We start from the raw sequence: 11915 nt of genomic DNA, 5'->3' as shown, positions 1-11915 counted from the left end.
ACCTCTTCCAAATTTAACCATTACCTAAATCCGAAGGGAAATGAGCAAACCTCTCGGATTGGGTGTCAAGGTATTTTCAGCCTCCTTGGGCGTATTTATCCCCAAGTGTTTCCACAACAAGCTATTTCGGGGACCCCACGGGGCAGGTTGCGCTCTGCGGACGTCGCGGACGCTCGCCGGGGCTCCAGGCCGGCGGCACCGCGGACCGCGGGTGATTCACGGCCGGGACCCCGGGGGCGGTGGGCTTCAGGCGGGGAGAGGGGTGTGCCCAGGGCTGGAGCGGCGGCCGGGCCTCCTCCTAGCCCAGCGCACATCCAGCCAGCTCCCCGCCGCTCCAGTCAGTCAATCTGTGTCTTCTTCTCTGCGACTTCTCGCGGCGGAAGTCTCCCGGGAGCCAAGAATAGTTCTTTTTCTTTCAAGTCATTTCAAGTTGTCTGGGTGGTCGGACCTGCAGATCTCCAACCCCACGCCCTCGCCCCCCAACAACCCCTTGCCTTCCCACAGATGATTAAAACAACAACAGCAATAATAACAACCGGAAGGGCCGCGGAGGGTCGCCCAGGACCCGGGTTGGAGAGGCCGGGTCCGGTGTCCGCCCTCAAGCACTTGCGCCCAGGGGGAGCCTGCGGCCACCCGACGAGGACTGGTTGAGGGGGCAGGTCTGCGAGGGCTCGCGGGCCGCCCAGTAACGCTCAGGAAGTGCAGCTTGTGGTTTTGGGGGCTGAGCTCGGAAGGAGATTAGAAAAAAAAAAAAAAAAAAAAAAAAAAAAAAAAAAAAAAAAAAGGCCGAGGCAGCGCGGGCTCTCCCGAAAGCAGGATCCCGTTTGAAAGCTGTCGGAGCGCGGTGAGTGGCCGCGCTCTGAGCCCGCAGGTAGGTCCACCCTCGCGGGCGGCCGCGGGGACTGTGGGGACCCGGGGCATGGCGGGGGCGCAGGCAGCTCCGCAGCTGCTGCCGGCTGCCCTGAGGGAGAGGGACAGTGCCAGGGCTGCTGAGGGCTCCGGGCCGACCCGCGCGCAACCGGGCTGCGAAAGTGGGGTTGCGGGTGGGAACGCCGCCCCAGGATCCGTTTGGTGATTCTGCAGGGTAATGGGGGGTCCAGTAGGGAAGGAAACAGCTGGTGGGAGCGCTGGCCGTGGAGCTCGGGAAGGCCGCCCCTTCTACGCCTGTCTAGCTCCCGCCTTCCCCGGCCCTGAAGCAGCCCGAGAGGCCCCCGCGGGCCCCGGGCGCCCAGGCCGCCCCGCCCCCGGCGGCCAGCTGCAGCGCCCGCTCGCCTTCCCACGCGCTCGGCGCTCTGCCCTGCCAACCGCCCCCCGCGGCAGGAACTGGTGAAGCTGGCCGGTCCCGGGGCCGCAAGAGGCGCGTGTGTGAGACGTGGTTCTGCTCCCGGTGGCCGGGCGTGGATCCAACCCTCAGCGAGGCCCTCGGAATCGCTGCAGCCCGTTTTCTCTTTGCTCCCAACTGCCATCCTTCGGGGGGCTTATTGACGCCGACTGATTGTGCCTGCCAAAAAGTGCAGGGGCAACTGAGGCGGCACAGCCCTTGGCACGGCCAGCCCGGACGGAGGCGGGCAGCTCCCTCCACCCACTAGGGGCGTCGTGGTACTCAAGTATCACTGGGAGGCCCCCACACGGGCCCAGCCGTCTTTCCTTCCAAGCTTGTCCCCACTCCTCCCGGGAAGGGGACGTAGTGGGCCTGGGGAACTGGAGCGGGAACTGCGCGCCCTCCGGGCAGCGAATCCTCCCCGGAACTCGTTAGGAGCCGCTTGAGGGATCGGACACACTCGGGCTGCCTCCCGCCTCTTGTCCTGGGAACTGAGCCGCTCCTAATCCGGCCGGAAAAAACGCGCGAAACCCGAGGACCTTGGGTCCCGCCTTGGCCTGGGGTCCCCAGTGTCCTCGTATCGGATTCAGTCGTGACCACTAGGAACTCGACTAGGCTGCAGCTCAGACGGAGTGGTTAGGGCTCCCCCACCTCCTTCGCCCCGGGAGGCGGCAGATTCCGACCCGCCACCCCACCCTTGCACCCCTACAGCCGCGGGGGCCCGCCCCCACTCGCAGCCCCGCCTCCCGCTGAGCTCGGATTTCGACCCGGGATTAGGTGAACTGATTGGGGGTTAATGAGAGGCGCACAGCGGGCGGCTGGCTCCCGGCTGGGCTCGTGCTCCGGGTCGGTTGTCTGGCTGCGCTGGCGCGTCCGTGTAGGCTGGTTCCCTAGACCGTCGGTGTTCCACGGATCCCAGGCACCTTACCCTTCCTGGTCAGTGCGCCCGAATCGGGCTCGACTTCCCCCGGACAAGCTTTGGGGTGAGCAGATTGGAAGTGACTTCTCACCCCTGGGGTGGCTCTCCATGGCCGCTGTATGTACCCAGGCCAGCCTTTCCGCGTGTGGGGCAAGTGTGAGGGCGAGCGAGATCATCCCGGGGCTGGGGTTGGTCGTCTGCCACCCCGTCCCCACCACTGTCCGCCCCCCCCAACACACACACACTGTTGTCCGGCCTCTGCTGTCCCCAGCCCAACCCGCGCCGCCCCTAGTATTCCTCCCGTTTGCCGTGGGTTCTTGGGGAGGGGAGAGTGTGTTCTGGGATTTCAATCACTAATGCATCATCAGGCCCCGCACTCCCTCCCCAGGCCTGAAGCAGAGCCTGGCGGGCTGGGAGAGGTCGAGTCGGGGGTAACCGACCGACTTGGTTGGGTGCTTGGGATCTTGGAGAAGAGTGATTGTGGGAGCGAGTAGCTTTGCTAGGCAAGGACAGGGTCCTTGGGGCATGGGCAGGGCTGGGGCTAAGGGTCTGCGCTAGGGCCCTCGGGAGGCGGGCATTGCCTCTGAGCTGCCGCAGCCGCAGCGGCGCGGCTTGCGCCACCTGTCCGAGTGCCACCTGGTGAGCGTGGCGCGCCGGGACCAGGCCCCTCCTTCCCAGACCTCGCTCCTCCCCAGCCCGCGCTCCCCTCTCCGCCTGAGGGCCCAGTCCCAGGCCCCGCAGACCACTGATCTGCATTTCCAATCTGGTTCTCCTCGATCCCTCAGTCTCAGATCTCTGCTGGACCGGGACTGAGGAAGCTCTGGCCGTGACCGTGGGCTGACAGCGGCTCCAGGGACTCTAGGAGCGCTGCGTGGGGGAAAGAGCGCCGAGCCACAATGCCTCGCTCATTTCTGGTCAAGAGCAAGAAGGCGCACAGCTACCACCAGCCGCGCTCCCCCGGACCGGACTATTCCCTGCGTTTGGAGAATGCACCTGTGCCGGGCCGAGCAGGTGCGAGGCGCGCTCGGGCCGCCCGGGGCTGCTGTGGGGTGGGGGAGGGATGTCCCTCATCACTCTCCCTGCGACCGAGAGAAGCAACCCCTACGTCCTAGGTGCTGCGGGGTTTTTTGGTTTTGCCTTCCTCCCTCGCACCTGTCGCCTGATTGCCCTGGTTCCTCCGGGGACTTTTGTCGCTTGGACAGCACGGACTCCACCGGCTCGCCCTTGGATCCCGGAGGGTTCTGGTGCGGGTCTGGGAGGAGAAGGAGGAGGCTCGGGTGTTGCGGTCCGGCCGCTCTTCATCCCAACCGGGCCTACCTAAGCCCCCGTCCCACCTCCCTCTCCGCAGACAGCACTTCCAGTGCAGGCGGAGCGAAGGCGGAGCCCGGGGACCGTTTGTCCCCCGAGTCCCAGCGAACCGAGGCCCCTGACAGAACCTCTACGTCTCCGGACAGCTGTGAAGGCAGCGTCTGCGACCGGAGCTCTGAATTTGAGGATTTGTGGAGGCCTCCGTCGCCTTCCGTGTCTCCAGGTAGGGATTGTGGGGAGCGCTCGGGGCTTACGGGGACTCGGTGATGCCGAGGGAATCCGCGCGACTTTGCAGAAACGCCGAGTAGGGGGCGGGCGGAGAGGCTTTCCTGGAGGCGGTTAGCGTGACAGTGGGGGTGGGAGACCCGGCGGGCTGGCGTCTGGCCTGCCAACTCCGATCCCGCATGCCGGGCGGCGGGTTCCGGTCTGCTGGTCCCCTACACTGGTGTAGGCTCAGTCCACGGGGATTACGCGCAGCAAGACCGACCTTTCGTTTTCTGACCCGCGTTGGATAAAAGGTGCTAGGATTCCATAATCTAGACCCCCTGAGCCCCCAAACAAACTGAGGGCTGGGCAGTGCAGAGAGAGTCCAGAGAGGGAGGGGTCTGGGACAAAAATCTCGGCAGGCGGCTCCGTCTTGGAACAGGAGCAGGCTGGGGAGCCTGTTTCGTTTTTCGTTCGGCCAGGTCGGCACAGCCTCGAGACCAGCCTGCTGGGGTTTCATTTCCAGCGAGCAGTCGTGCAACCGAGTGGCTGCACGTTTAGTGGGGGAGAAGCTCGGTTAGGCAGGGGGAGGAAGGAGCAGACAATTGCGTTGCTGCCAATGGAGATTTGAACGGTGTGGCAAGGTACGCCACCACTCACTATCCATCCTTAACGCAGCCAGCGAACTTGGCTAGAACCGTGGCTCGGAGGAGTGTGTGTGTGCGGGGGGGGGGGGGGGGCGTGACGGGGAGGGTCCTTCCTGGTGCGGCCGCCAGGGACCCGCACCTCCGGAACCCCCGGGACGGAAGCTCCGGGTGTAGCCTCCCACTGAAGCGGCCAGTCTGGATGGGAGTCTGCAGGGTGTGTGTGTGTGTGTGTGTGTGTGTTTGAAAGTGCGCTTGCACTCGGATATCTTGGGTCGCTAATTTTAGCAAAATGCTCTCTGTAAGGGGCAAGATTCAGGAGTTTTTCTCCTGGCATGAGGCTGGCCAAAAGTTACTACTTGTAAAAATTATTCTCCGAGAAATTCGGGTTTTCCCATCGTACTAAGCAACAGGAATGGAAACGGGGAGGGTTTGGAAAGCAGTCCAAGCCCGAAGCTCTTTTGCCATGTGCCCTTTTCTTAACACCTGTTGGTTTCAGCTAGGCATCTCAGGTAGTCTGGGGCCACGTTTTATTGCTCCTCGGCTTCCTCAGGGATCCCGGGGCGGGGAGAGAATTGAGCGGGGGAACCTGTAGGATTTGAGAGAGGGCAAGCGCTAGCCCACGGGCCCTGAGTGCAGACCAAGACGGAACGGCAGCTGCCTTCTCGCGAGGCACAGCTCAGCTCACGGTTCCTGAATGCGCCCTTCGCTAGTCTACCGCCTTCGGAGCGCGGGTCGTTCCAGAATAGGAGCGCTGGCGCAGCCCTCTCACAGTTTCCCTAAGTTCTCTCCCTGCGACGCTATGTCCCTGGAGCGCCTTTTCCTGGAGAATGGGGAGGGGAGGTGTCCCTGGCACCTGCTTCGAGGGGAGTTCCTACGAGCTGGGGGAGGAAGCGGTCCGGGCGGTCCGCACACGCAGCCCAAACAGGTGCCTCCATCCAGTCGGCTGTTGCCTGACCCGGCACCCTCTCAATGCCTCCACAGCCTCGGAGAAGTCCTTGTGCCCATCGCTGGACGAAGCCCAGCCCTTCACCCTGCCTTTCAAGCCTTACTCGTGGAGCAGCCTGGCGGGTTCTGACCTGCGGCACCTGGTTCAAAGCTACCGGCCGTGCGCGGCCCTGGAGCGTGGTGCCGACCTTGGTCTCTTCTGCGAGCGCGCTCCGGAGCCGGGCCACCCGGCAGCGCTGTATGGGCCGGAGCGGGCTGCAGGCGGCGCGGGGACCGGGACACCAGGGGGCTGCGGCACGACCAGTGGTGCCGCCGGTGGCGCGGGCCTGAGGCTCTACGGCGACTTCGGGCCCACGGCGGCAGGACTGTACGAGAGACCCCATGCAGCGGCCGCCGGGCTGTACCCGGAGCGCGGCCACGAGCTGCGCGCAGACAAGGGCACTGGCGTCAAGGTGGAGTCGGAGTTGCTGTGCACCCGCCTGCTGCTGGGCGGCGGCTCCTACAAGTGCATCAAGTGCAGTAAGGTGAGGCTCCCAGACGCCCGGCCGCACTAGCCACGCGCCCGCGCGCTCGACCCCGCAGCCCGCCACATCGCCCGCTCCCCGCGGCCCTTCTCAGCGGCCTTTTTCACCCCCGGCCCCACCCGTCTCAGGTGTTCTCCACGCCGCACGGGCTCGAAGTGCACGTGCGCAGGTCCCACAGCGGCACGAGACCCTTTGCCTGCGAGATGTGCGGCAAGACCTTCGGGCACGCGGTGAGCCTGGAGCAGCACAAAGCCGTGCACTCGCAGGTAAGTGCGGAGCGCCAGGCCGCGCACGGCCCGGCTCAGGCTTTAGCGCTCCGGGTCTTGTGCTTCTCCTTCAAGGCAGCATCTGCCCCGCCTTTGCCTGGCACACTTGTCCCGACTGGCTCCAGCCTTCTCTGCCAGACCCTCTTGCCTTGCGCCCACGTCCTGGTGTAGGCGCACAGAGCGAGGAAGGCGGGCAGCGGCTGACTCGGGGCTTGAGGCAGCCCAAGAGTGTAGTGTCATATCATTGTGAGTGACAGGCATCATTCATGCGGGTTTCGGAAGGTTTTGTGTGCATGACTCTTACTGCTGATACAACAGATTTATTAGCTGATTCTTCGCTTCTGTTCTCTGTTCCAAATGGTAGTCGTTTAATCTGGGGTGACTCCTCCAGACTGAAAGGGCAGGACCTCGGCTAGTTGAGAGCACCCAGGAACACCTTTGCCTTGCTGTGTTTTCCTTCATTCCCCCTCTAAGTGTCTCTTGCCTAGCCTGCAGGTGCTAAGCACTGAGGAATCTCATAGTACACGAGACAGGAAGTCGGCAGAGATGCTGCAGTTTAGCTGAGCACCCAAACAACTATAACAGGAGAGTGCTCATTTAGGAAGGTTGACTGCTTATCTTCCCCCAACCCCAAGACTAACTGCAGACGGAAGGGATCTTCTCAAGTGACTGAGGTTTATGCTGCTGGGGTGGAGAAGGGTGTTAAAAATACAGGGTGGGGACACTGTTGCTGGGGGGGATGTGAGAAGTTGTTAAGGGGGGGAGGTGTGAAAGGAGGAGGATGGAGAATGTGGAGCAGAAGCATCGAGGGACTGGGAAGGAAGGTGGGACACGCTCCGGGGAGCGGAGTGGACCCGGGGTGGCTGCTGTAGAAAGTGGCATGTCTTTCTCTTTCTGCAGGAGCGGAGCTTTGACTGTAAGATCTGCGGCAAGAGCTTTAAGAGGTCATCCACGCTGTCCACACACCTGCTCATCCACTCAGATACCCGACCCTACCCCTGTCAGTACTGTGGCAAGCGGTTCCACCAGAAATCAGACATGAAGAAGCACACCTTCATCCACACTGGTGAGTGGGAGGCCCCACACACCCCTTCTGGGTGGGGGAATGGAGGCAGTCAAGGCTGTGAGAAGGAAATTCAAGGGCTCAGTTACAGCCCTGAGGTCTGCAGGTAGGACCACTAAGCAGGTCGCCCATCCTTGGGAACTCAGCTTTCCTCTAGGCTAGCAGCTGCTTCACTTGCTGCGGGGGGGGGGGGGGGGGGGCAGGTGAAAAATGTAGCCCCAGGCTGCTCTGCAGATGTTTACCTACAAATTGAAGACTTTCTCTCAGGATTCCCACCCAGCCTTCTGGCGGAGATTCCAGTGTGGCCCAATGTGGCCCTGCTGATTGCATTGTTAGGAGTCTGAAAGCCCATTCTGATTGAGGAGGAAAAAAGGCAAATATTGCTGAACTGTGTGCTAAGCAGTTTCAATACTCAGTTGATGCATGTCACAAGCCCTGAGAGTTAGAGCTGGTCCCTGGCCTCAGCTTAGAGGGGAGAATAGTAGTGAGGCCACAGGAAGGTTAAATGACCTGCTAGCCAGCGGCAGGGCCAGGGCTCAAGTTCGGTCTGTCTGACTTCTCCAGTGTCTATGCTCTTGACCCCTATTTACCCTATCCCACTCTCAGTCATGGAAATCGGTAGATTCAGAAAACTGCCATTCGCCCACAGCCCTTTTCAAAAGATCAACAAGGTCATGTGACAGTTCCTTACCTGCTTTAGTGCAGGATGTAAAGTTTGCAGAATGCTTTTAAATCTCATTTTGCTGGATCCTTGTTGCTGCTTCACATTGTAGAAGAAGCTTCTCTACCATCCTGTACCTCAGGGACTGGAAAAATTTACCAGAAATCAGACTGAGTGACTCGGGGAGCCATAGGATACTCTGGCTTCTAAATCCTGCGCCCTTCCCCCAGCACCTCATGGCAGGTGGTGTTTTAAAGCTAGACACTCTCTTTCACTAGACATTTACCAGAGACACTTATTGCACAGTGTGAATACTAACACAAAACAAATTGTAGTTTGTTCCAAATACCCACTATTGCCTATTAATCCAGCTATTCTGTAGTGTGGATAGTCTCGCCAGAAAACCTGACAACTATCTTACTCTAATCCTTTCGCCCTTGCCTAGAGTTTCCGTATAATTCACTCCTTATAAGTGAAGGGGTTGAAAACACTTAGCAAAAGTCAAGTAGGGTCTTGACTCAAGGAAACATTAAGCTCTTAGCAAACATTCATTTTAGCTAGCATTCAATTTGCAAATTTGGTTGACTCTAAAGGGGTGAGCTCAGTTTTGGTGAATGGCTCCTGAGTGTGGAATTTGAAGCAGGAGGACAGAAGGAGCGTGACAGGAAGGACAGAAGAACTTCATTTGCAATCCCCACTCCCTCCAAGGCTGAGCCCTGGCTGTATTGCCTTTCTGAGTTCATTAGTCTGAAGAGAGTAGTTTGTGTCTAGATGCTTGGAATTAATGTCATAAAAAAGAAAGTAAAAGTCCACGCAAAGGGGGTGGCCCCTTTAAGAAGCACCCTGTAGCTCCCCAAATGTGGGTTCTCAAGTGAGAACTGTCCGGGTCCACACCGTCCTTCAAGGGCGAGAAGGAAGACAGGCTCTCTGGCACATGCAAACCAACGCCCACTTGGAAACTCAGATTTGAAAACTTCCTCTGCATGAGAACAGAGTCACACGGTTTGTAGGGCAGTTCCCCGCCCCCTCCGGGACCTGCTGAACATCTGCTGTGGGTGATGGCGGCGGCTCAAGTCCGGGAGTCCTCCCTTGGCTGAGTTCAGCTGGGGAGGAGGGCACGTGGCCTTTGCTTGGTTTCCACTAAACATGAGACAGTTTGAGGCAGGGGGCTGGGAACGCCAACTTAGAAAGTCTCCCTTTCAACCTGGTGCACCCCTTGGCTTCCTGAGCCCTGCTGGGAGTCAGTCAAGATGTCACCCTCGGAGTTGCTGGAAGGAAGCAGGTGCACAGGGGCCCATCAGTGGGTGGCCGCCAGCTTCATCACACGCTCATCCTGCCTTCCCCTCCCCCCTCTGCGCCTGCAGGTGAGAAGCCCCACAAGTGCCAGGTGTGTGGCAAAGCCTTCAGCCAGAGCTCCAACCTCATCACCCACAGCCGCAAGCACACAGGCTTCAAGCCGTTCGGCTGCGACCTGTGTGGGAAGGGCTTCCAGAGAAAGGTGGACCTGCGGCGGCACCGGGAGACACAGCACGGGCTCAAGTGAACAGAGCAGGTCCGTGCAGAGTGCACGCAACTGCTTACATGACACTACCACCCCACTCTCACCCCACCCTGACTTCTCAGGCCTCCCCTCCCCCCAGCTCAGTCTGCAGGTCCCCCAAGGATGCTTCCTGGAGCTGCCTGGGTTGGGCTGGGGAGGAATGGGGTTTGGGTGGTGAGCTTTATTCCTGCAGGTCAGGCAGAGTGGGAAGTGAGGGACTTGTCAGGCTGTGAGCGGGAGTCTTCTCCTCTATGCCAGAGGATGCAGAATCGTGTGGGAACCACATAACCCTTGGACCCCACTGTTACCAACCCTGCTCCACAGACAGCGAAGTCTTTCTGGGTATTTCCTTCCTCCTCCTCCTCCTGCCTTAGCCTTATGTGGGAGAGGAGGTGGCACCAGCGCTCACATGTTTGTCTAGGAAGATGAAGGAGTATTACTTTTTGTTGTTGTTGTTCTGGGAGGACGGTTTATTGACCTCTCCCTGTTGGGTGCTAGACTGTATGTCTTGAAGGAATCCTTCTTAAAAACTGGTTCAGGAACTACTTTGGGGAAGGAATCTAGTGCTTTGGAAATCCATGACCTACACTGCAGAGCCGCCACAGGAAAGAGCAGAAGTGGACTTGGTGATGAGAGGAGACTGGAGGGCCCCCCTCTGGGAGGCATAGTACACGTGCCTGTGTACAGAGTGCCAGCTCACATAGCACCAAGCACCGTGCTAGGTCCTGGAGAGCCAGGGTAGACAGAGCCCTGTTCCTGCTCCCTAGAAGCCAACAGCTGCCCCTCTAAGTGACAGTTTTCTCTCTCCCTCTGTGGGATTTCTGAGATGGTAACCCAGCATCTTGAACCTTCCCTTGGACACTGTTGGGTTTCACCAAGTGTAAACCAAAAGTGGCTGAAGGGAGAGTCATCTCAAAGACTTGTGGACATCTTGGAAGACTTCAGCGTTTTTTTTTTGGCAAAGCTGATACATTTCAGGTTTCTCGGCTGGCAGACATGCAAGCTACTTATTTTCAACTTTTGGACCCTCTATGGGGTAAAGGAGAAGGTGGTATTTTTACTGTGGCTGCATTTGTAAACATTTTTGGATCTTCTGGAGTGCATTATGTTTGTTGAATATATATTTATTAGAGTGATCTTTTAAGTTAATAAAGTGTTAAAACTGGAAACTGGTTGCCTTTCCTTTAGGCAGGAAGTCTAGGGAAGGCCTCCGTGTTAATCTCTGGGAAATGCTGACACTGAAGGGAATTGGAGTAGAGGGTCTTAGCGGAGCAAGCAAGCCCACATCCAGAGAAAAAGCAAAAGCCAGTTGCTGGGGTTTTTGAAGACCTCTCCTTCTTTGTTTTCTGCTCCAGGACAATTTTTTTTCTGAACAGAAACGCTAGGAAGGGTATAAAGCAAAGCTCCCACCTTGCAGAGTCCTCCATGTTCCCACAGGCACCTGTGCTCTGTCCTCTGAGCATTCCAGGGACTTCCAGGCCTCAAAAGCTCTCAGACAAACACAGAAATCAAATTTCTGGTCTTAGCAAATCCTTTGATTTTCCCAATACCAGTTTCCTTGACCATTAAATTTAGACCTGATTATATCACCCCATCCATCACTGATGGGATCAGTGTTTAGCCATCTTGCCCAATGCAACAAACCAAATCCCAAGTCACGTATAAAGCAATAAAATTAGAGTCTGGAGACATTTCATAAATTCAAGAAAATGAAACCAGAATAATGTCCTGGCCTCAATCCCTATGACCATGCTCTGGTACCTCCTGGCTGGGCTATGCGTGGCCTGTGGTGACTCCTGGTAGATTTCTCATTTTCATTGAGATAAAATTCACACACATTGCATATGTACATAGCATGTGTCTGGCACTGTCTTATGTGGTAAGGCTATAGCAGTGAGGACAGTGTCCTGTGAAACTTTATTTGTTTGGTTCTTGATGAATCTTTAGCTCCCAGAGCAGTGCCTGGCCCACATTAGAAGATCTATCAATATTTGCTGAGATGGTAGAGAATAAACAGAGAAAATTTAGGGGCTGGCTCAGCTCTACAGCACAATGCCTGGGCAAATAGAGCACAGATGCCATTCTTTCTGAATTGTTGTTTCTGGTGATGGTGGCGGTGGTGGTGGTTGTGGGGCTTGGATGCTACTTTCCTCTAGTCCCTCCAAATCTCAGAATTGTGGTGTCTTCCCTTAGCTTCCCACACCATGTCTCTATGGCAGTTTCTACTTAGTCACAAGTTGTCAGGTGGTTTTTCAGGACTGATGGGGCATGAACAGCAGGAACCAGGAGGCAGAGCTCCCAGCGAGTGGAGGTGACAAGATGGCCTTCCCATAGAAGCTGCTGCATGTACTGCTTGGTTATTTCCAACCTGATTTGAAAAGTAAAGATGTAGCACCAAGGGTTAGTTGGAACTGATTGAAATCTAAGTGTCTGTCCCTTCCCACTCTTCTCCTTGATGTCCTGTAGATCACGTGGTCCATTTCATGACCCACCCTGCTCATGTTATAAAAAAGGAAT

The 11915-nt window shown here is 57.8% G+C and overlaps 1 protein-coding gene across 4 annotated transcripts; it reads left to right on the top strand.

The window, feature by feature from the left end:
• The first annotated feature begins 764 nt into the window (after positions 1-764).
• Positions 765-11347, top strand: GFI1 (growth factor independent 1 transcriptional repressor). Of its 4 annotated transcripts, none has more exons than XM_058659164.1 (7): positions 765-871; positions 3026-3251; positions 3589-3771; positions 5381-5868; positions 5997-6134; positions 7035-7200; positions 9223-11337. In XM_058659164.1, the coding sequence occupies exons 2-7, from the start codon at positions 3137-3139 to the stop codon at positions 9399-9401; spliced, it is 1269 nt and encodes a 422-aa protein (XP_058515147.1). In that variant the 5' UTR covers positions 765-871; positions 3026-3136; the 3' UTR covers positions 9402-11337. The 4 variants fall into 4 exon arrangements, with proteins under 4 accessions (XP_058515147.1, XP_058515150.1, XP_058515157.1 ...); XM_058659167.1 differs by lacking the exon at positions 765-871 and adding an exon at positions 1597-2304; XM_058659159.1 differs by lacking the exon at positions 765-871 and having other exon boundaries at positions 2617-3251.
• Positions 11348-11915: the final 568 nt, after the last annotated feature.

Source organism: Ochotona princeps, chromosome 2 (assembly GCF_030435755.1).
Source record: "Ochotona princeps isolate mOchPri1 chromosome 2, mOchPri1.hap1, whole genome shotgun sequence".
NCBI classification, from domain to species: domain Eukaryota; kingdom Metazoa; phylum Chordata; class Mammalia; order Lagomorpha; family Ochotonidae; genus Ochotona; species Ochotona princeps.
This window is presented reverse-complemented; position numbering and strand designations above follow the sequence as displayed.

Excerpts from the sequence above, each read along its gene's own strand:
- GFI1 (XM_058659164.1), top strand. The coding sequence starts at position 3,137 with ATGCCTCGCTCATTTCTGGTCAAGAGCAAGAAGGCGCACAGCTACCAC. Across the intron at positions 3,772-5,380 it reads GTCGCCTTCCGTGTCTCCAG|CCTCGGAGAAGTCCTTGTGC; the intron begins GTAGGGATTGTG and ends ATGCCTCCACAG. Across the intron at positions 6,135-7,034 it reads ACAAAGCCGTGCACTCGCAG|GAGCGGAGCTTTGACTGTAA; the intron begins GTAAGTGCGGAG and ends CTCTTTCTGCAG.